General features: G+C 42.4%; 1 protein-coding gene across 5 annotated transcripts; it reads left to right on the top strand.

The window, feature by feature from the left end:
* On the top strand, nucleotides 1–24,719 carry LOC121289815 (V-type proton ATPase subunit B). Of its 5 annotated transcripts, XM_041209677.1 has the most exons (14): nucleotides 1–150; nucleotides 3,672–3,727; nucleotides 6,030–6,128; nucleotides 7,626–7,719; nucleotides 8,599–8,676; nucleotides 12,339–12,478; nucleotides 13,083–13,184; nucleotides 14,133–14,230; nucleotides 14,796–14,919; nucleotides 15,452–15,602; nucleotides 16,767–16,849; nucleotides 17,144–17,248; nucleotides 22,292–22,421; nucleotides 22,936–24,719. In XM_041209677.1, exons 1-14 carry the CDS (start codon nucleotides 33–35, stop codon nucleotides 23,076–23,078), a joined length of 1,521 nt encoding a protein of 506 aa, XP_041065611.1. In that variant the 5' UTR covers nucleotides 1–32; the 3' UTR covers nucleotides 23,079–24,719. The 5 variants fall into 5 exon arrangements, with proteins under 5 accessions (XP_041065611.1, XP_041065612.1, XP_041065615.1 ...); XM_041209678.1 differs by lacking the exon at nucleotides 6,030–6,128 and having other exon boundaries at nucleotides 7–150; XM_041209679.1 differs by lacking the exons at nucleotides 1–150; nucleotides 3,672–3,727; nucleotides 6,030–6,128 and adding exons at nucleotides 6,190–6,268; nucleotides 6,459–6,511.

Here is a 24,719-nt window from a genome sequence, read left to right as displayed (position 1 = left end):
GCAGTCTTCCCCCGTCATCTACAACAGACAAGATGGCGATGAAGGGGTTCGGGAGGATGGTGAACGGAGCCATGGGTGACATAACGAGCTCGGGGAGCCGCGAGCACGTTCAGGCGGTCAGCAGGGACTACATGTCGCAGCCAAGGCTTAGTGAGTGTTACAATGGGAAAGGGGTGAGGCGAGATGATCGAGAATGACCACCAACAGTGCGGCCCTGTTTGCAGGAGGTGGCGGGGGAGAGGATGATAAGCCACCCACATACAGTACTGGTGGAAGGACTGATCCTCAACCAACTGTGTGATCCCGCCCGCCTACCCGCACTGCCGGAGAGGGGAAGAGACATAAAATAGTAATACTGAGCGTGTCACTGTGAGTCTTGCCAGGACTGGGGAATTTTAAGTATGATGATGGACTGGGGTTGTTTTCTTTGCAACCCTAGTCTAAAACGATGTTACCCAAACTATTTACCAATGTGACCCCATTTTAATACTTCGAAAATTAACGTCACACCAGACACCAACTGAAAAACAACGTTAAGTATATACTTAAAGTTTGTGCATTACAGATCAATATATAACACATTGTATAAATATGAAAATTTGTCTTTTTAAAGTATTTCATAAAAGTATTACTCACCAGTCTAGCCCTTCACCTGAGCTGCTCCAGCTCCCAGTCCTTGGCCAGCTACAGCAGAAATGTTAGATTGACATTCATATTTGCATTCTGAATTACTTACCTGCACCAACTTCATATCTAAAGGCTATCTTGACAACATTGATTTTAATGTGAAACAAATCAAATAAACTCTTAACTTTCTATTGAGGATTTCAGTCCCTCTTGCCATCCTCCAACCACTCACACAAAACACACACTTTAATCAACTCCGCTCCTTCCTACCCCCACTCCGATAAATCCAGGTCAGCCAATCAGTGGTGGCTCATGGGGAGGTGCGGCAGCTCTGACAGCCCAAGGCAGTTTGCAGCCGTGGTCATGCAGACGATGTTTTTACATACTTTGAGAAGAAGAAAAAAATCCCAAGCTAGGGTCAGTTGCCACTTGGCCCTTGACGCGGTGTGCAGTCTTTGAGGCAGGGGAGCGTGTGACCCTAAATGCTCTTACCCATTATTTAGGAACTGCTGGTCAAAGGGGAGATTTACATGAGATGTATAAATTTATGATGGACCTAGACAGAATGGATAGGAATTATCTGTTTCCCTTAGCAGAGAGGTCAATAATCGGTCAATAAATGGTAGAAGAATTAGAGGAGAGTTGAGAAATTCTTTTCACCTCGTGGTGGTTAGAGCCTGGAACACCATCTGAAAGTCAAGGCAAAAACTCATCGTTTTAAAAATAATGCTGAGATAGACTTCATGTGGCTGTGTGGGAACAGGCATTCACATGTGCCAGTGGAGAGGGTGACAATTCTGACAGAAGTTGGATAACCTGAAATATTAACTTTTTCTCTCTCCAAAGATGCTGCCTGACCTGCTGGATATTTCTAGCTTTTATTTTGCTTACAATCTGTGCTGGAGTGAGGGCAGGGGAGACACTGCTGGAGTGAAATTGAGAAGGTGGACGAGACAGGTTTACACATAGTTGGAGTGGGGGGGAATAAATGCCCCCAAACAATGCTGGATGTCAGGAGAGGGGGTGGGGGAATAGGCAGTCACACATTGTGCTAGAGGGAGGGAAGAAGGAGGTATTTCTGTCACTGCCCTGGTGCCAGAACAATGGGGAAGCATTTCTGTCCCTCACTCACATGTGGTTGGGGTGGAGCAGGTATTTCTGTGAGACCCGGGATCTGATAACACGTTCTGTAATTTGAAAATTCTTTAAAGGGATAACTTCTCAGTCTTGGTCTCATTTATTCTTTGCTAACCTGCATCATGCTTTTGTGTAGAATTTTCCTGCAGTGATTCTGTTCAACTGTTAATATTTTAGTTTCATGATGTCACTGCAGGGAAAACATTGCAGAGAAAATCTTTGCCTGAACACCTGAAGAGCCATTATGGTAGATTGTCCATACTCCAGCCCTTGGGTCAAACCCTGCTTCATTAACAATTTCACCTGGGCCACAAAGCTTTGCCTTTTAACTTGTCCCTTTCCTCTGTGAGGTGCCAGGTCAATGAAATGATGTCTTTTGTCATGCTTATAAGTGGTCATTTCTGGCAAAACCCAGCAGCAAAAACAGCTGATTCTCCAGAAGGATTTTGGAAATTTTAAAGAACAGGCAGCATTACCATCTTTCTTTTTAACAGGAGTGCACTGGGCTGATAAGGACCTCTCCTCCAGCAGTCCTCTCCTGTTCTGGTTAGGATGTGCCTCAGGAATTCACTTAACCTCAGACCTTGATTGGAGCAAAAATGAAAATGTAAATGGCCTTTTCAATGGATTCAAAAAATAGACAGATGAAGCATTTACTCACTGTTCTGCTCAACCCAACATAGGAAGAGGAGTGGACCATTCTGTGAGATCATGGCTGACCTGTGCCTCGACTCCATTTCCCCGTCTTTGATCCATGTCCATTGATATCTTTTATGTAATAAAAAAAATCGATGGATTGGAGTCTTGACTGCTTCGATTGACTCAGCATTCACAGTCCTTTGGGGGAGTGAGTTCTAGATTTCTGCTAGCTTTTGTGTGGCAGATGCTTCCTGATTTCACTTTTAAATGGCCTAGTGCTGATTTTGAGGTTGTTTCTTCTGAATTCCTCTACCATATTGATTCTGTTAATCATTTCAAATATCTTGATTAGATCACCCTTAACCCTCTAAACTCAATTGCACAAGTGTAATTTATGCAATTTTCCATCATCATAACATTTTAAGCCCTCGTAAATCTGTGCTGTATCCCTTACACATTCTTGTTGAGATTTGGTGCCCAAAAGTGACACACAGTTCCAGGTGGGATCTGACTAAGGTTCTGTACGATTGAAGCATAACTTCCTCCCTTTTGCCTTACAACCCTTTTAAGAGAAGGACCAACATTTTATTCACCTTTTAGATAGTTTTTGTACCTGTCTACCAGTTTTGGGTCATTTATGTACAATGACACTCTTCCACAGCTCCTAGTCTGTCAAATTCTGATTTGTCTTCCTCAGATTAAAGTGAATGAGCTGCCTTTTCTCTAAACATCAATTTTATATTTCATAATTAACAGCATTGAATAACAAGTTTTTCAGTGTACTATCAATGCTGGAGTTTGATACAGCTTCACCTGTTCTCTAAATATTAATGATTGATATAATTGAAACATTTTGATGTTCCAATTGGAGCCTTGTATAAGCCAACTGAACATCTACCCTTTACATTGTTAACAGTGTCATGACTGGACTTCGCCTTGGCTTGCATTTTTTTAAAAAATTGTTCATGGGATGTGGGTGACGCTGGCCAGCATTCATTGCACTAATGATCTAAAATGTCTGATGCTAATCTCAAAATCTCAAACCAATCCGTCCTGTTCATTTGAAATGCATGTGGGCATACGGTAGCTAATTGGAAATGAGATGCTGCAGAATTCCACTTGTACTTTGGCAATACGTACAATTTTACATTTTGACAAATGTAAGTTTAAAATTCAACAAAGTTAAGATGTATTTTGCATCCCAGTAACCAAGTTCGGGGTTTATTAACTTCGATACAAATGAATTAATGCAGCATTTTACTTTGCAGCTTACAAAACTGTGTCTGGTGTTAATGGGCCGTTGGTAATCCTGGATCAAGTCAAGGTACAGACCTCAATGTTCTCTGTCATATTACATAGAATTCCACAGTCGTTTCAGTGCATTCAGTCTTTGGTGTTTAGCCTTCATATCAGCAGTGATCCTAATCCCAGACAAATGTCCTGTTCCCAAAACTCTTCATCCCTTTTTCTGTCAACCTGTTGTTAAATGTTAACCTAGTCACTGCTCCATTCACTCCACAGCCTTTCCACACTTAGTGTGTTTTTTTTTAAGTTTTCCCTTCACTTTATCCCAAATCTTTTATGTTTAGCCTTATATATGTCTTCCTAGACCACTCAATCACTGGAAGCAGACTATATCTATCTCCTCTGTCGCTTCCCTTCATAATTTTATCTATTGAATCATCCCTTAATTTCCTTCTGTAATGAAATGGCTCCAATTTTGCAAGTCTTTTTATTTGCTCATATCTGTGCCCTACCCCCTTTTGCTCCAACATGCTTCCAATAGTATTGAGCCCATTGTACTCCACCAGTGGTCTTACTAAGGTTTTACATAGATTCACCATTCAACTTTTATATTCTCTACTTCTTGCCATAAAATTCCATTTGAGGAGCTCTTTGTATTATATTGTGAATTGGACACAAATCCCTCTACTCTACCACAGCAACCAGCCTTCCTCCACCCGAGTATAACCAATAGTTTTTAATCAAGATGTATCACTTCAGTTGCTGACAAATTTAGTTTGCCATTAATAATGAAAGAGATTAAAACCATTTTAAAACTTGGAATAATCTTGGTTTTTACTGGTACTCTGTTTTATTGGTACTCCAATTTTCCCGCTTTACTTTATTTACCTAACTTTATTTGGACTTGAAAACATTTGAAATTGGCAAAACAAAAGGGAAATTGAGATTATTTTTTATTTATAAAGGGTTGTTAAGACCTGGAGCTTACTACATGAAAAGGTGGTGAAATCCGATTCAATAGGATCTTTGAAAAAGCAATTGGACATGTACTTGAAGAGGATGAATTTGAAGGGTTGCGAGATAAAAGCTGAGGTGTGGGACTTTAATGAGCCAGCACAGGCACATTATGCCAAATGGCTGCTTCCTGTACTGTAAGATTCTGTGATTCTAAAAATGCTGTCTTATTGCTCTCTGCCTATCTCCAGGTATTTTAGGAAAGGGTCTCAGTTCAGTGGTTACGGCATCCTGGGTTAGTCGAGAGTGATTTGGAGGCCTTGATTAATAATCTGGAGAACTTGAGTTTCAGTACAATGTCAGATTGTGAATTTGTATTCAGTTCAAATTGGTAGTTGAGTACAGTCGCCAACTCTGGCTGGGCATAATCTGGGAGATATCAGCAGACGTGATATCACGGAAAGCCGGTGGCATGGCTCAAGCAGATTCTCAGGGTAAGTGAGAAGGAAAACACACCAACTTTAATTAGGCAAACAGGAAGAATTTGCCGCGAGTGTGAAAGACGATTAAAGTTCAGAGGAGAAAAAAGCTTTACTCTTAAGAAGCTTGATGCAAGATCCAACACTGTGGTTTCAAATGGGGATATTAAAAGCTGCTGAGACTGAGGAGAATTTTTTTTCTCTTTCTCCACCTATGTGTTTTTAATAACCAGGTGAAGTGGCCTGAATGCTCCAGTCATGCTCATGGCAGTCGGACTAACGCTTGCTGCTTGCACCTGATACCTCAATGAAATTCAAACCCATCAATTCCATTGCGGCCTGCCAAAATCCCAGCCAATTAGAGTCCCCCGACAGCTTTTTTCGCTTTATGACAAAAAAAATTGAATTTGATAGGGCAGTACTGCACCTGATGTGATGTCACCATGTTGTAATGCCTCATGTTGGGAGTTATAGTTTCTTCCTCTTCTTGGTGGTTGCTACTGTTGACAGGTTGGTCCAGCTGTGACTCAGAATTATCCGTGCGCATCTGTACTGGTTTACATTTTATGTTATCATGCTGCCAAGAATCCAATCAGATCACTGTTTTTCAACGAATGATGAGCTTCTTTGCATTGTATTAATATATTTGCTTAAAATATATTTTGAAATCTCTCAGATTGCTTTCAATAACCAATAGGAGATCGAGGCTGATTCCAGTAGACTCCCAGTCAAACCGGGAGGGTTGACAGCTCTATAGTTGAGGTCACTGAAGTGCAAAATGTATGTTGTCACGTAAAGCAGTGGTCATCCTTCAGACAGCAATTAGTGATATTTAGAAGCTGCCGTAATACCAGATGAGATTGTGTCCAATGCTTTGATTTAAAATGTTGATATTTCCAGTGTCTGTCACATAAGGAATCCACTATCTGTAAAATGTTTTACCTCTAGTTTCCCAGGTATGCTGAGATTGTGCATCTGACACTCCCAGATGGCACCAGGCGCAGTGGGCAGGTACTGGAAGTCAGTGGCTCGAAGGCAGTGGTTCAGGTATGATGAGGCATTCAGTCCATCAGTATCCAGGTAAACTGGCAACGTGCATTTAACATCGAACAGAATGTGGATGATGATGTGCTCAGCCGCTCAATCAGCATTTTCAAGAGAGGTTAACATTTCTGGTTCTAAAAAAGGTTTAAAACCCAAATAATTAACTTATCTCTTTCAGACACTGACTGTCCTGCAGCATTTGCAACTGGTATTTCAACTTCCCAACATTTGTTCCACCAAGTTTCTGCTATTAGTATCTAAACTCTTGATTCTTATCGCTCTGTTAGTTCTGCCCATATTGTCATTTCTCTGAGGCTCCCTTCTTTCCCTTAGGCATATGCTTGGCCTGTGCTCTGCCAGTGGTATGGCTGAGATCAGTCACTCAGGTAAATTTCTATTCTGTCATTCTGTAACATAGGTCATGGGTTTGGTAGTGGTTTTGCTTATATTACTGGGCTATTAATGCATAGGCCCGGACTCATAATCCAATATTCACAAACATGAGTCAACTTCCACCAGAGAATTTGAATCCAATTTAAAGTTACATCTGCAACTAAAATCTGGCATCGGTGAAAGTGGCCACACAGCTCAGATTGTTGGGAAAACCCAGCTGGTTCTCTAATGTCCTTTGAGGGAAAGAAAGTCCTTTGAGTCACCATAATGTATTCAACTAAGGAGAGAACTTCGATTGTCCAACTCTGCTAGACAAGAGAATCGTAGGCACATAGTCTCATACGCGCATCCAAGGAGACTCCGGTGCTACACCAAGGTGGTTGGCTCCAAACTGACTACCTAGCAGGTCACTCAGTTGGACCAAACTACTACAGTTACAGCAGTCCAAGAAGGCACACCACTGCCTTGCTGTGGCATCTCAGGATGGGGAATAAATACCAGTCCAGCTAGTGCTGCCCACACCCCAGGAGTGATTTTTATTTTCAAAGCCCCAATACATCTATGTTCAACTGTCATTTACTATTTCAGTACATTATTTCCCAAACTAATGTTTGAGTGTCACTGAGGCATTGTGCGTCAATAGTTAACTCAGTGTTTGTCATCAGGACTGTGCTTACAATCCTCTTGTCACTAAACAGTTAGAAGAGGGTATCAGACCATTCTGAAGTTGTGACAACCTCACATCTCGAGCAGTATAAATTTAGGAGAGTGAAACCATTGAATGAGTCACCATAATGTATTCAACTAAGGAGAGTACTTCGATTGTCCAACTCTGCTAGACAAGAGAATCATAGGCACATAGTCTCATAAATTGTCTTACACACCAGACAGATGCAAGTTGTTTTATGCACACAAAATACCTCTGCTGTAGCCAAGTGGTTGACTAAAGATAAATTATGCTGTGAATGTTGTTCGATGGTGTTGTTTCACAATATACCCCATGTGTGTCATGTTTTTAGTGGTGAGAAATCTCACCATTAGGGACAGTGAAATATAAGCCACACCCATGGAATATTACACATTTTCCTTTTTATCCTGTTTTAACAGGTGTTTGAAGGAACCTCTGGTATTGATGCAAAGAAAACGAGTTGTGAATTCACCGGAGACATCCTGCGGACCCCAGTGTCTGAAGATATGCTTGGTAAGTGTCGAGGACATCATGGCCATCGTGTGCAGAGTGTCGTCAAAATAGTGATTCTCAAGATGGAGTCTGGATTTTGCAATCTGTTCTTATGTTTAATCACAGCTAGAGGTGAGCGAGAGTGTGTATCTGTGATCATAGACAAGGGCCAAATGCAGATGCAGCGCTATATGGCAGACCAGTTTACTTTAAGTTACTTGTTAAAATACTTTTTGTTGATTAAGTGCAGGATGTTAGCACTTTCCCATCTTGATTAACAGTGGGAGCATCAAATGTTTCCAGTTAGATACTGGTTAACGCTCTGTAGCAATGTGGCTCAGCTCAAGAAGAGCACACCAACTACAGCAGTTTTTTTTTCCCTCTATCTTGGCACTGGAACCACCTGAACCAGTTTTAGGAGGAGGTTTGTGCTGAGGGTCAGTACCCACCAGGAATCAAATAACGACTACCTGAATTAATTTCACTTGAAGCAAGCGGACAGACTGGATTCAAACCCAGTCTCAGACAAATGGACACAGTCTAGTATAGTGCACCTTCAGCCCTCCTATCTTTTAATATTTTGTACCTTGCTGAGTTAGATATATTCTTGATTGAGAAGTGTGTCAAAGGGTATAGGGACTGGAGTTGAGGCCACAATCACATCAGCCATAATCTTATTGAATGTCGGAGCAAGCTGGAGTGGCAAATGTCCTACTTGCGCTCCTAATTTGTATGTTCATAGATGATACTTTGTTGTACTTCAACAACATGAATGAAATCTAGACTTCTGTCTGTATGGTACAGTGGTAAAATATGTTTTGTGAAATACAGTCATGGAAGCAGTGAAGAAAATTGTTTCAGGATTTTTGTACAAAATGTAATTTTTTTTGTTTATTCCAGGTCGTGTATTCAATGGATCTGGAAAGCCAATCGACCGAGGTCCCACTGTCCTTGCTGAGGACTACTTGGACATTATGGGTATGGGGGATACTTGTATCATTGAACTTTTTCCCCATAAATTCTGCAGTGAAATTAAACCAATTCCTTCTCCGAAGTCCCTCCAGCCAAACCCCCTAACACTCTTCTTGCAAGTGCTGATCTATGCTCAGATGTGATTCCATTGGTGCCTTTCATCTTCTGCTACATCAATCTTGTGCTTTTCTTCCTCCATAAGTTAGATTATGAGTGCTCAGCATATTTTATTTGCATGTTGCATCACCGTAGAGCCTCACGTCCACCATTGATGTTCACATTCTGTACATTCAGCATGCAACAGATAATAATCAAGAATGGTGAGAGTAAACTGGATACAACTATTAGAAGGAAAGACTGTGTCAAATCAGTGGGAGTTATTCAAAGGCGAGATTGTACGGGCACAGTTTCGACCTGTCCCCATAAAAAAAAGGGTGGTACTGCCAAATCTAGAAACCCCTGCTTATCCAGAAGCATACAGGCCAAGATAAAGCAGGAAAAAAAAGCTCATGACAGCCACAAAAGACTTAACACTGTAGAAAGCCAAGAGGAGTATAATACAGGGGTGAAGTAAAAATGGAAATTAGGAAAGCAAAGAGAGGATACAAAAAAAATTGGCAGGTAAAGCAAAAGAAAATCCTAAGATGTTTTACCAGTACATTCAGAGCAAGAGAATAACTAAGGAAAAGGTAGGGCCTATCAGGGATGTACATGGTTACTTGTGGGTTGATGTAGAAGATGTGGGCAGGGTTCTCAATGAGCACTTTGTCTCTGTCTTCACTAAGGAGCGGGATTTTTAGTTACGACATATTAGTTAAAGAGGAGAAATGTGCAGTCAGCATAGTAGGAGAGGACGTACTGGCATTCTTGAAGGTAGATAAGTCACAGGGCCAGATGGATTGTATCCCAGGCTGTTAAAGGAAGCCATGGAGGAAATAGCAGATGCTCTGAGGATCATATTCCAATTCTCACTAGATAGAGATGAGGTCCCAGAGGACTGGGGGTCTGCAAACATTGTACCATTACTTAGAAAGGATCCGAGGGATAGGCCAGAAAATTATAGGTCGGCCTGACTTCGGTGGTGGGCAAGTTATTGGAAACAATTCTGAGAGGTTAAACTGTCACTTAGGTAGGCATGGATTGATCAGGGATAGTCAGCATGGTTTTGTTAGGAGAAGATTGTGTCTTACTAACTTAATAGAATTTTTTGAGGAAGTAATGAAGAGGATTGATGAGGGTAGAGCAGTAGATGTTGTCTACATGGATTTCAGTAAGGCATTTGACAAGGTGCCACATGGGAGACTGGTCAGGAAAATGAGATTTCATGGGAAATAGGGGAAGGTGGCAGGTTGGATCCAACATTGGCTCAGTCACAGGAAACAGGATAATGGTTGATGGATGTTTTTGCGAATGGAAAATGGTTTCCAGTGGTGTTCCAAGGGCACAGTGTTGGGGCCGTTGCTGTTTGTTGTACATACTTGTGACTTAAATGTGGGAGGCGTAATTGGGACATTTGCAGATGACAAAAATTGGCAGTGTAGTTGACAGTGAGGAGGATAGCTGTCAATGATATCAATGGTTTGGTTGAGTGGGCGGAGAAGTGGCAAATGGAATTCAATCCAGAAAATGCATTTGGGAAGGGCAAACAAAGCAAAGGAATACTCAATAAACAGCAAGTTTTTGAGAGGGGTTGAGGAAGTGAGACCTTGGAGTGCATGTCCACAGGTCCTTGAAGGTGGCAGGACAGGTGGATAAGGCAGTCAAGGAAGCATATGGAATGCTTTCCTTTATTGGGTGAGGTATTGAATCCAAAAGCAGGGATGTAATGATGGAACTGTATAAAATGGTGCTTAGGCCACAGCTAGAATTTTGTGTACAGTTCTGGTTACCACATTACAGGAAAGACATAATTGTTCTGGGGGGAGTGCAGAGGAGATCTACAAGAATATTGCCAGGGCTTGAAAATTACATTTATGAGGGGAGATTGGTTAGTCTAGGGTTGTTTTCGTTAGAACAGAGGAGGCTAAGGGGTGACCTAATTGAGGTGTATATAATTATGAAGGGCCTAGCTAGAGTAGTAGATGGGAAAGACTTGTTTCACCGATCTGAGGGGTCAATTAACACGGGGCATAGATTTAAGGTGATTGATAGAAGGATTAGATGGGACGTAAACTTTTTCACCCAGAGGGTGGTGGGTGTCTGGAGTTCACTGCCAAAGTTGGTGGTTGAGGCCAAAATGTTTAACTTATTTAAAAGGTACCTGGATCTGCATCTGAAGTGCTGTAACCTGCAAGGCTACTGTCCAGCTGCTGGAAAGTGGGAATAAAATGAGCGGCTAGTTTCTTTCGGCCGGCGCAGACACAATGGGCTGAATGGCCTCTCTGCACCATACCTTTTCTGTGGCTCTGACAGGAACTCTAATCAAGTATCTCCTCTCAAACCCAGGACTAACTTGGCTAAATGTGGTGAAAATTTTTAACCACTGAAATTTATGCTAACTGTTAAATGATCTCGCATTTGTTCCAAACCTCCTTTTTACTTAGTTCTGTTGAAGAGTCATATGGACTCGAAACATTAACTGTGTTCCTCTCCGCAGATGCTGCCAGACCTGCTGAGTTTTTCCAGGTATTTTTATTTTTGTTTTGGATTTCCAGCATCCGTAATTTTTTGCTTTTATCCTTTGTATGTCATATTCCTACCTGAAGTGTCACTGGACTTTGAGAGAAAAAAATGCTAAACTGACACTTCAGTCTGATACTGAGAATTCTGCAATGTCTGGGATGCGCTCTTTTGACTGACACATTAAACAAAGGCTTGTCTGCTTGCTAAGGTGAGGGTTAAAGCTGCCACGGCACAATTCAAAGAAGTACAGGGAGTTGGGTACATGGGCGAGCCAACATTCTTTCTTCAACTAATGTCACCAAAAATAGATTATGAATGTCATTGATGCTTGTGGCAGCTTGCTGTGTAATATCTCTACCTGTGTAGTAAATACTGTACCTTGGGACATTCATGGGAAGAAGTTTTGGACATTTGATATCTGATAACAAACTCTGTAAATCATTGGCCCTGATTTTGCTGCTTTAATAATGGTGAGTTTAATGCACAGGTTATTATTGTGTAAATCATCCAGCAACTTGTGGTGAGGAAGAGATAACCTATGAATTGTAAAGCTCCAGAAGTTGCTGCATGATTTGCTCTGCCATTAGCCTTGTGAAAAGGACAGTTTACTCTCTGCCCATTAAATGCATTGTACATTGTTGTCAGAGTGTTTTTTAATATAAATTTTAGACTTTTTCTTCTCCTTTTCTGTCTCCCTTTTCTCTCTTAATTTCCTCCCTTCTGTTTATTTATCTTTCTGTACTTGGTTTGACTCTAGTTGGCCCCATCCCCCTCCATTACTTTTCTGTTTATCTGAAACCTTAAAATATTTAAAAGAATATACTGTTAGTCCTATCATTCACTAAGATTCTAGAATCCCCGTTGCCCTTGCCATGTTATTACTAGCTTGCACTTCCAGCAGGGCCTATTTTTGAATGTTGAAGGAAAAGTCTAACTGAGGCTCACACTGCGGGATGTTCCACTTCAGTAAAATCTACTTCAGTCTTGCTAGCTGGTTACAGTTTGTTTTCTTTAAATTATGTTTCACCATTGCTGGGATTTCTTAGGTCAGCCCATAAATCCTCAATGTCGCATCTATCCTGAGGAGATGATTCAGACTGGGATTTCTGCTATTGATGGCATGAACAGCATTGCTCGAGGACAGAAAATTCCCATCTTCTCAGCAGCTGGTTTACCACACAATGAGGTAAATGACGGGGCCCGCTCAGCCCTCACAAAGCAGGGGTGAGAATATCAGCAGGCACTAGCTAATTTCTGATTTTATATATGAGAGAACCTGTCTGCAGTGCCCATAAAACTGCATAGATGAGTGGTTGTTTAAATTGGGGCCTCAGCCGAGGGGAGAGTTTGACCGACTCAGTTGGCTCATAACAATGTTGGGTTCTATTCCATTTTGGTACCTCCTGTTGAGTCATGCAGAGGTTTAAGAAGGACATGAGAAAACCAACAAAGATAGCAGAGAATTTATACAAAAATGAAAGTCACTTTTTCTTTCTCCCACTTAAATGGAGCTGCAATACGATTGTTGTGACCAGAGATTCCTAAATACAGCATAAAGGAGCCAGAATTGTGCTGGATCAAATACCTTGAGAGCCATGAGCTCACACAATTTGGGCACTATGCAAATCTTGTGGCATGCTGCATATTTGGACTGTAGGTTGTTGAGATTGAGACACTTGGCACGAATACACAAAATAGATGCCATCAAAGTAGCAGTGAACCAACTCTTTTTCTTGTGACAATAGAATATTTAATAATGGGTGTGATCCTGATCTGTTATCTTGTGATAGATTGCTGCCCAGATTTGTCGTCAAGCTGGTCTTGTAAGGAAATCCAAAGATGTTCTGGATTACAGTGAAGAGAACTTTGCCATTGTGTTTGCTGCAATGGGTGTAAGTATCTAATGAGCTATCACTTTCCCCAAAACGATCAAAATTATGTGCTTGAAGTTGGCCTACATGAAGCAGGAGGAAGTGAAGCTATATAGAGAAAGTTGTGTTGTTTACAGCCTATGAAGGAGAAGTAGCAGGAGCTTAGTTAAGACTGTCCAAAGAGGTCTTGGGGTGCATGGTATGCATCTACCTTGTGTGGGGAATTAGTGTTCTCAAGTCGAACACTCTACCCAGACTCTTTGATCTGTTCAGTTTCCCTTGGTATTTTTTATCAACTTGGATAGAGTGATCCTTGAAAGCCGAGAGAATCTAGAATTGTTAGCAAAAAATTGCAACTTCCTACAGAATGGGGAGGGCAATGGGATGGTACTTGTCACCTCGAACTGCTGCTACTGTCAGTGGGTTGCATATGGCTTTTTGCTAACTGGATCCAACTGAGGTAGCAGCAAGAGGAATCTCCACCCGGTCATTGAAGACAAAGACACTTTGGGAAATACATGGCTTAGAGAAAATTGATGTACTGAAGGCTGAACCAAGCTAAGTTCTTGGAAATTTAGCCTCTGTTTCTGGCCCACTGAGGTAAATGGGACAAAGGGACTTTTTCACAGTCCATGGTTTTCTTATTAATAGCGGGTCAACATTCTGATGAAGTCCCCTGTCAGCATCTATACACTGAGCATCCATTGTCCCTCCACCTTCTGTGAGCAGAGTAAGGCCCAAAATTGAAAGTCTGTGTTACAAGTGGAAAGTATATAAGTGTACTTTAACACTATTGCCTTTTCCTCAAATCAGTTTTTAAGCCAGAATGGAAAGCTCACTCATGATGCCATAACGTACTATATGTACAAAATACTGAAAATAACATATGATTAGGAAACGGTTTAGTTCAACTATTTGGAGAGGGACTGAGTGAATTTAAAGTTATGACAAAAACCTTATTCCTTCAAGGTAAACATGGAAACTGCCAGATTCTTCAAGTCGGACTTTGAGGAGAATGGTTCAATGGATAATGTGTGTCTGTTCCTGAATCTGGCTAACGACCCAACGTAAGTTAGTTTTTCCACAGGGGAGCTTGGGGAAATGCTGTATTTTCATTTACAACTGAATTCATGTCAGCATTCCACCGGCCTGAAGGCTCTGGAATGGAGATTATTGCTATTGATGAAGGCCCTGAGATGCATTGCATAATGTTTGGAAGCTCTGATGTGTATCTGAGCTGACCCTTGTGTCGAGAGTTGAATGCTGTTTACACAATTTGATGTAAACAGGCTGGACAAGAAATTACAACAAGCGTGACCGAGGGTCAGTATTCTAAGTTATGAGTAAGGGTGAAGGAAGTTGGGCCGTTTTCTTTGCTAAAGGGGAGACTTCAGGTAACTGGATTGAAGTTCTAAAAATCTTGAGAATTGTTCAGGTTTAAATAACAGTTGTAAATTTGGAAGGTACGGTATATATTGGTTCTTGGGACAATTTGATGTTCTACTGAAAACAGAAAAGACTCAAGTTTGTAGTTCATTTCTGAAAGAGAGACTGGCCTCTTGGCCACAAATGGCATTTTTATTTCGAGAAGCAGTGTTATTTCTGAACTAAATGTTGACTTATCTCCCACAGCATTGAGCGTATTATCACTCCTCGCCTTGCACTTACAACCGCAGAGTTCCTTGCATACCAATGTGAGAAGCACGTGCTGGTTATTCTGACCGACATGAGCTCGTATGCAGAGGCACTTCGAGAGGTAAATCTAGACAAGAAAACTGGAATAAACTTTTTCAAACGTTGCACAACTGCTTAATGGAAAAGCCTTGTTACATGTCTTATGTAGGATGTGGGGCTGTGGGTATAATGTTCATGGATTTTTACATAGTGAAATGAATTGCTGCATTTCCACTTGAGGTTTCTTAGAATATTGCACCAAAACAACTCTATGGAATCTGACAAATCTTAGGTAGCAGCTGGAAATTTGTCGAAACATAGCGTTGTGCAGATTAAGATGATATGTCCTTCAAATTTGTTTATTTTTGCATATACGTTTTAGGATATTGCTAAAGGCATTTTCTGTGTCAAATTTGCAGGAGTCAAATTAGACTTTCAAATACATTACGCTTGTAACTCCAAGGATGAATTTAATGGATGTTTAAATTTTTGAGAATTGTTAACAGATTCCATTTTCTGCAGTAAGTCTGGCTGATGGAGTTAGTGTACAACTGCCCACTGTACTGATATGTAACAAGCTGAGAATATTTTGTCCTACTGTTCAATCATGGTAGGTCTCAGCAGCTCGAGAGGAAGTGCCTGGTCGTCGTGGCTTCCCTGGTTACATGTATACTGATTTGGCCACCATTTATGAGAGAGCTGGGCGTGTAGAAGGCAGGAATGGTTCCATCACACAGATCCCCATCCTGACCATGCCGAATGATGGTAAGCGTAATCATTGTGAGGATGAACATTCTTCAGTGGACATTTATTATGGGTATCACTTGCAATGTATCAGAGTCTATGAGAGCCTGTAAGTCATTCTGAAAGGAAGAGAACAAACAAAATGAATCCAGGCAAATGGTTAACTGGATGAAGTAAAAAAAGTCAGGTAGAATATTTTCATCTAGAGGGTAATTGAATTATGAAGTAAGTTTCTCTGGTTGTAAAAGTATTTCCTCTCTTTTAGATATTGAACGCTATCAAAAACATTCTGGAAGTCCATATAAACCTTATCATAGGCTGTCCCATAATCTTGTCACTTGGGTATCCTCAGGAAGTTGTGGCCCACCGAGTTGCTTGCTGTTAAATTACCACAACAATAACTTAAGTTTATATAGCACCTTTTAACTTAATGAAATGTCCCAAGGCAGTTCACAGGAGTATTATAAATGCTGAGCCATATAAGGGGATATGAAGTCAGATGACCAAAAGCTTGATCAAAGAGGTAGGTTCAAGAAGTGTCTTGAAGGAAGTAAGCAAGCTGGAGAGGCAAAAGGTCTACAGAGGGAATTCCAGAGCTTGGGGCCTAGGCAATTGAAGGCTCAGCCACCAATGGTGCAGTAGTTATGATTGGGAATGCACAAGAGACCAGATTATTACAGTACTTAACTCTTCGAAACCTTTTTATTATTTTTATGCCACTGATGGACATTCTCCCAAAGGTACTGTTTGTGCTCATGGTAAAATTATGCTTTCCAAAAGCAGACTGAGTTTCTCATGGTTCAAAGCCTGTGGAATTTTGCATGTCTTTGTGGAGTAGTGTGTCCAAGATTAACAATTACTTTGTGTACTTTCACATGAACAAAAGTGAAGGTTAAGTTTTAGCACATTACATATGTTTGTTCCTTTCTGACCAGGCAGAGGGATGCTTGGTGTGTTCTATTGAAATTGTAACCTGCTGGTGCAGGTGAGGAAATCCCTTAATCAGGCTTCAACTAGACAAGCTATCAAAAAAATACAAATAGATCCAGATTTATTCCCAGTCTGATAAGATGTGTGTCCTTTCATAGACTGGTACACCGTGCCAATGACAGTGGTGCTGATGTTGGTGGCTTTTAATGTGCCTGATTTTTTTTTTTTGGTTGATATTTTGTATGTTAAATGCAGACATCACTCATCCCATTCCTGATCTGACTGGCTACATCACTGAGGGACAGATCTATGTTGATCGACAGTTGCACAACAGACAGGTAAGTTATTTTGTTTTATTTTGAATCTAAAGACTGCACGAGTACCCTGTACAGCATTCCATTGTGATCAAACACATTGTGAGCTAGATTAAATGTTACTTACAAAGGCCTTGCTATACTTCCATCACAAGGAGTGAATGCGTTAATAGAAACAACATAAAAATGTGACCACCAGCTTCCTTTTACAAAATAATCACAAGTTGCAGATTTAGAATTTTAGTTATTTTCCTTTTTAAGAAGAAAACTTCTTGGTGCGAGTTGACTCCTTTGTTTGTTTGTGCTGCTGCCCCACAGATCTATCCTCCAATTAATGTGCTTCCCTCACTGTCACGATTGATGAAGTCGGCTATTGGAGAGGGTATGACACGCAAGGATCATGCAGATGTTTCCAACCAGCTGGTAAGGAACAGAGAAACAGGGTAGGCCATTCAGCCCTCAAACCTTTACTGCCATTCTTTTTTATGGCTGTCTTGTACTTGAGCTCTTTTTACTCACTTGGTTTTGTATTTGTTAATACCCTTCCTTAAAAGTTTTATGAATCTCAGTTTGAAACTTTCAACTGATTTAGTCTGAGCAGCTTTTTGGGGAGAGAGTGCCAGCTTACAGCTTCCTTTAAATAAAGAAATACTTCCTGATATCATCCCTGAATGACCCAGGCTTTCATTCATGAGGTATAAAAGACAATATGCCCAGAATACTTGGAAAGACTCAGCAGGTCTGGCAGCATCAGCGGAGAAGAAAAGAGTTAACGTTTCGAGTCCTCATGACCCTTCGACCGAACTGAGTGAATCCAAGAAAGGGGTGAAATATAAGCTGGTTTAAGGTGTGTGTCGGCGGGGTGGGGTTTGGGTGGGGGGGAGAGAAGTGGAGGGGGTTGGTGTGGTTGTGGGGACAAACAAGCAGTGTTAGCAGCAGATCATCAAAAGATGTCACAGACAACAGAACAAAAGAACACATAGGTGTTAAAGTTGGTGATATTATCTAAACGAATGTGCTAATTAAGAATGGATGGTAGGGCACTCAAGGTATATCTCTAGTCGGGGTGGGGGGAGCATAAAAGATTTAAAAATATTTAAAAATAATGGAAATAGGTGGGAAAAGAAAAATCTATATAATTTATTGGAAAAAACAAAAGGAAGGGGGAAGAAACAGAAAGGAGGTGGGGATGGAGGAGGGAGTTCAAGACTTAAAGTTGTTGAATTCAGTATTCAGTCCGGAAGGCTGTAAAGTGCCTAGTCGGAAGGTGAGGGGTTGTTCCTCTAATTTGCGTTGGGCTTCACTGGAACAATTCAGCAAGCCAAGGACAGACATGTGGGCAAGAGAGCAGGGTGAAGTGTTAAAATGGCAAGCAACAGGGAAGTTTGGGTCATTCTTATGGACAGACCGCAGGTGTTCTGCGTTTGATCTCTCCAATGTAGAGGAGACCACATTGGGAGCAACGAATGCAGTAGACTAAGTTGGGAGAAATGCAAGTGAAATGCTGCTTCACTTGAAAGGAGTGTTTGGGCCCTTGGACGGTGAGGAGAGAGGAAGTGAAGGGGCAGGTGTTACATCTTTTGCGTGGGCATGGGGTGGTGCCATAGGAGGGGGTTGAGGAGTAGGGGGTGATGGAGGAGTGGACCAGGGTGTCCCGGAGGGAACAATCCCTACGGAATGCCGATAGGGGGGGTGAAGGGAAGATGTGTTTGCTGGTGGCATCATTCTGGAGTTGGCGGAAATGGCGGAGGATGATCCTTTGAATGCGGAGGCTGGTGGGGTGATAAGTGAGGACAAGGGGGACCCTATCATGTTTCTGGGAGGGAGGAGAAGGCGTGAGGGCGGATGTGCGGGAGATGGGCCGGACACGGTTGAGGGCTCTGTCAACAACCGTGGGTGGAAAACCTCGGTTAAGGAAGGAGGACATGTCAGAGGAACTGTTTTTGAAGGTGGCATCATCGGAACAGATGCGACGGAGGCGAAGGAACTGAGAGAATGGGATGGAGTCCTTACAGGAAGCAGGGTGTGAGGAGCTGTAGTCGAGGTAGCTGTGGGAGTCGGTAGGTTTGTAATGGATATTGGTGGACAGTCTATCACCAGAGATTGAGACAGAGAGGTCAAGGAAGGGAAGGGAAGTGTCAGAGATGGACCATGTGAAAATGATGGAGGGGTGGAGATTGGAAGCAAAATTAATAAATTTTTCCAAGTCCCGACGAGAGCATGAAGCAGCACCAAAGTGGGGTGGGGACAGAGGGACAGGCAGGGGTGTTTACTAAAACCTGCTTTCACAGCCATATCTCCTTTCTCAGTGACTTTCTCCGTCTCCGACTTACCCCACGTGGATTTCAACTGAAATTCCACCCCTCATGTTTCGAACCCACCCAGGATTACAGGTATCTCCGGGACATAAAACGTTTCTCGGACTGCTGTTCCTGTCACATTCTGAGATCCACACTCAGTGCCATGCGCCGCCATATGAACACACTCGACCTCTCCCTCCAGCAGCACCGCCGTACCCTTTTTCAAAGCTTCACGTGCCCCCAGTTTCATTTTATTCTTCGTCTCATCGGACGCCTCAACAAGAAACTTTTTCTCTTTCTCTCAAGTGCTAAGGAACGCAAGCTCCAACAACTCATCGACACCAACACCCATCTAGGACCCTCCATCCCTGCCAGTCCCTCTGTCCCCACCCCATCTTCCAAATCCAGCCCCAGCCGTGTATTCACTATACCCCCTGACCTGCCCTTCTCTGATGCTGAACGTTCAGTGCTCAGCAAAGGACTTAGTTTCATACCCTTACGCCCTCACCTCAATGAATTTCGGGCTCGGCATGATGCTGAACTCTTCTTCCGCCGTCTTCGTCTCCGGGCTCACTTCTTTGGGCAGGAGTCCTCTCCCCATTCAACGGATCCTTTCACCCACCTCCAATATTCTCCCTCCACCTGGACCCCTCCCTCTGGATTCTTACCTTCTCTTGATCTTTTCATTGAGAACTGTCGGCGCGACATTAGTCGTCTCAATTTCTCTGCTCCTCTCACCCATTCTAATCTCTCTCTCTCTGAACTTACTGCACTCCATTCTCTCAGGTCAAACCCTGACATTGTCATCAAACCCGCTGACAAGGGTGATGCTGTTGTGTCTGGCGCACTGACCTCTACCTCGCGGAGGCTGAGCGTCAACTCGCAGACACTTCCTCCTACCTCTCCCTGGACCATGACCCCACCACTGAACATCAAGCCATTGTTTCCAGGACTGTCACTGACCTCATCTCCTCTGGGGATCTTCCTCCCACAGCTTCCAACCTGAGAGTCGCCCAACCTCGGATGGCCCGCTTCTACCTCCTACCCAAAATCCACAAACAGAACTGTCCCGGTAGACCGATCGTCTCAGCTTGCTCCTGCCCCACAGAACTCATTTCTCGTTATCTTGACTCCCTTCTCTTTCCCCTTGTCCAGTCCCTTCCCACCTACATCCGTGATTCCTCTGACACCTTACATCACATCAACAATTTCCAGTTCCCTGGCCCCAACCGCTTCCTCTTCACCATGGACGTCCAATCCCTCTATACCTCCAACCCCCACCAGGATGGTCTGAGGGCCCTTAGCTTCTTCCTCGAACAGAGGCCCGAACAATCCCCATCCACCACTACTCTCCTCCGTCTGGCTGAACTTGTTCTCACACTGAACAATTTCTCCTTCAACTCCTCTCACTTCCTCCAAATAAAAGGTGTGGCTATGGGTACCGCATGGGCCCCAGCTATGCCTGTCTCTTTTTGGGGTACGTGGAACATTCCTTGTTCCAGTCCTACTCCGGCCCCCTTCCACAACTCTTTCTCCGGTACATCGATGATTACTTCGGTGCTGCTTCATGCTCTCGTCGGGACTTGGGAAAAATTTATTAATTTTGCTTCCAATCTCCACCCTCCATCATTTTCACGTGGTCCATCTCTGACACTTCCCTTCCCTCCCTTGACCTCTCTGTCTCAATCTCTGGTGATAGACTGTCCACCAATATCCATTACAAGCCTACCGACTCCCACAGCTACCTCGACTACAGCTCCTCACACCCTGCTTCCTGTAAGGACTCCATCCCATTCTCTCAGTTCCTTCGCCTCCGTCGCATCTGTTCCGATGATGCTACCTTCAAAAACAGTTCCTCTGACATGTCCTCCTTCTTCCTTAACCGAGGTTTTCCACCCACGGTTGTTGACAGGGCCCTCAACCATGTCCGGCCCATCTCCCGCACATCCGCCCTCACGCCTTCTCCTCTCTCCCAGAAATATGATAGGGTCTCCCTTGTCCTCACTTATCACCCCACCAGCCTCCGCATTCAAAGGATCATCCTCCGCCATTTCCGCCAACTCCAGCATGATGCCACCAGCAAACACATCTTCCCTTCACCCCCCCTATCGGCATTCCGTAGGGATTGTTCCCTCCGGGACACCCTGGTCCACTCCTCCATCACGCCCTACTCCTCAACCCCCTCCTATGGCACCACCCCTTGCCCACGCAAAAGATGTAACACCTGCCCCTTCACTTCCTCTCTCCTCACCGTCCAAGGACCCAAACACTCCTTTCAAGTGAAGCAGCATTTCACTTGCATTTCTCCCAACTTAGTCTACTGCATTCGTTGCTCCCAATGTGGTCTCCTCTACATTGGAGAGACCAAACGTAAACTGGGCGACCGCTTTGTAGAACACCTGCAGTATGTCCGCAAGAATGACCCAAACCTCCCTGTCGCTTGCCATTTTAACACTTCACCCTGCTCTCTTGCCCACATGTCTGTCCTTGGCTTGCTGCATTGTTCCAGTGAAGCCCATCGCAAACTGGAGGAACAACACCTCATCTTCTGACTAGGCACTTTACAGCCTTCCGGACTGACTATTGAATTCAACAACTTAAGGTCTTGAGCTCCCTCCTCCAAGCCCACCCCCTTTCTGTTTCTTCTCCCTTTCTTTTGTTTTTTCCAATAAATTATATAGATTTTTCTTTTCCCACCTATTTCCATTATTTTTAAATATTTTTAAATCTTTTATGCTCCCCCCACCCCCACTATACCTTGAGTGCCCTACCATCCATTCTTAATTAGCACATTCGTTTAGATAATATCACCAACTTTAACACCTATGTGTTCTTTTGTTCTGTTGTCTGTGACATCTTTTGATGATCTGCTTCTATCACTGCTTGTTTGTCCCTACAACCACACCAACCCCCTCCACTTCTCTCCCCCCACCCAAACCCCCCCCCCCACACACACACACACACACACACCTTAAACCAGCTTATATTTCACCCCTTTCTTGGATTCACTCAGTTCTGTTAAAGGGTCATGAGGACTCGAAACGTCAACTCTTTTCTTCTCCGCTGATGCTGCCAGACCTGCTGAGTTTTTCCAGGTAATTCTGTTTTTGTCCAGAATACTTGGTCTTTTGAAGATGTGTTTACCAGTGTTATTTTCTGTCTGCAGTACGCATGCTATGCTATTGGTAAGGATGTCCAGGCTATGAAAGCTGTGGTTGGAGAGGAAGCTCTTACTGCTGATGATCTACTGTTTCTGGAATTCTTACAGAAATTTGAGAAGAACTTCATAGCTCAGGGTAAGGTTCCTTTTACCGCACCAGAATTTCAATGGCTCTTCTTCCTGACATAGTTCCAGGAAATCTTTGCGTTGCTTTCCTCAAAGCATGGTCTCAAATGACTACTTTAGGCTTTCAATATTCTGAAGTGGTTGGAGGCCCAGTACTGTTGGTATTCCAATCTCCTGCCCCGTGACTGTTAAATTGAAGGGGGTGCCGGATGCTGCACACCTCCTAACCTCTCCCCATGGGTAAGTAGCAGTAGTGGTTATGGAGAACAGTATAAAATCTGACCTGACCTCTGCTGGAGCACAAATTTGCTACCCAGCCTTTCTGTCTACAATTTTCAAATTTAATAAAAGCCCTGAAACACAAGGATAGATCATATCATAAATATATATCTAATATATACAAACAAACATCTTGTATTTTGTTTTGTTAACATTTTTTAAACATTGAGCTGTGTATCCCAACACTTAGAAATTCTTGTCTTCTCATAGAGGATTGTTTAGCTTTCTAACTTTTATTTCATTAGGAGCTTATGAAAACCGCACTGTGTATGAGACCCTGGACATCGGCTGGCAATTATTACGTATCTTCCCCAAGGAGATGCTAAAGCGAATCCCACAGAGCATCCTGGCTGAGTTCTACCCAAGGGACTCTGGCGCAAAGCATTAACTCATCGCTGTCCGCATTCGTGTATTCTTTATTTTGTCAAGTGACCTATTTATTTTCAGTGGTTAAACTTCTTGAGAAGTTGTATTTAAGCAAAGCAAACATTTGTGACTCTTCTGGTGTTTATTTTGAGATCTTTCAGCCTGAGTAGGATTCGAAGCACCTGTCTTATCGGTGTCTTCGGGTCGTGCAGGCCTGTGACCCAGGCAGGCATTTTGTGCACAGCACAAATTGGGGTTTGTGAAGGTTTCAGAGAGGCTTTCTTGCAAGTAATTGGACGTTGCCATTGTTCTTTCAAGTGTGTGAAAGGTGCTGAACTGATTGCCTATGTGTTATAGGCAGCTAATGACTATCACTGATGATTCATGAGTATCATCTTAGTTATTATTAGTTATTAGTTAACAAATGATCATAGATTGGTGAAAATATCCAGTGAACAATAAAAACATTTTAAACATGCTGTTTTACAAAATAACATTCTGAAATGACAAATTTGGTTTCTCTGTACTCATGCTCAGAAATGTGGCATTCTCCAACTCACTCATTGGTTTCTGGGATGGTGCTCAAATTACTTCATAGATTTTTGAAGGTGTTTTAACTGTTTACTTCACAAGAAACCTTTACATTTTCATACTGTCAAGTTGGGCATAAATCGGAAAAGACTTGCTGTTGCACGACTAGAGTCCACTTTGGAGCAGAGATGAGACAACTTCCTAACTTCACGAAAGACTACAGATTGTGGAATGTTTCAGTTGGTGCATTTCTCAGCAAATGATTGGTGGGTTGCTAGAGTAAAATAGTACCTGCTGGTGATTATGTTGGGCCAGTCAGCATGCGCAGCTAGTATTTTTTACGTATTGCCATAAGCATGATTCTTTAAGCCAATGGTACTAATACCAAAAGTAGAATAGACTTGTCAGCACTTAAAATTTGCAGCTTGTTGTAGTCCTTTGACTTTTTGGGAGTTTACATATTCGTTTCTCATTTGTATAAGGATAGGTTTTGTAAAATGTCATGTGGCTTGAGGGTAAAGATTTTCCATTCCATCTGGAGGTTCAGTTCCATCCTTTCTTTGTCTGGACCAGTCTGAGTTAGGTTCTCTTGTGTTTGGACTCAAGTCAGTTGAAGATGGATCAACCTAATTGGAATGTAGTGTGATCTATTTATCTTATATATTGGTAATATATTTATCTTAATGTATTGGTACATAGCGTGGAAAATACAGGCATTTTGTATTGCGTTCTGCATGAAATCTGTAAGCATTTTTTTCCAATGTGCAGTGTCATGGCTAATGACTTTGCTTTTAATTGAGTTTTTCCTCAGCTTAGACTGCCTGAATATCGCTTGTGGACTAATATCCATTGTATTAAAGCCCTTCTGAGTACAGAAAAGGCGAGTTCTGGTCTTACCTGACTCTTTCTCATGCAGCGTTTTTCATTGTACTTCCCCTGCATTGGCTTCATGAGATGTATAAATTGTTTAGTTGTTAGGTGTTGTATGTAAACTCACTTTTGATAAACTGTGTTATATTCCAAGCATTCCATAAATTCTGATATGTGTATAAAGGAGCCTTTGGTTTGAAACTGAAAATACTGGGAGATCTTAAATGTTAGCAATTATAAATAAATGTTAATAGAACAATGA

The sequence above is a fragment of the Carcharodon carcharias genome, chromosome 17 (assembly GCF_017639515.1).
Source record: "Carcharodon carcharias isolate sCarCar2 chromosome 17, sCarCar2.pri, whole genome shotgun sequence".
Lineage (NCBI taxonomy): Eukaryota > Metazoa > Chordata > Chondrichthyes > Lamniformes > Lamnidae > Carcharodon > Carcharodon carcharias.
Note: the sequence above shows the minus strand (reverse complement) of the source record. Positions and strands in the feature narration are given on the sequence as shown.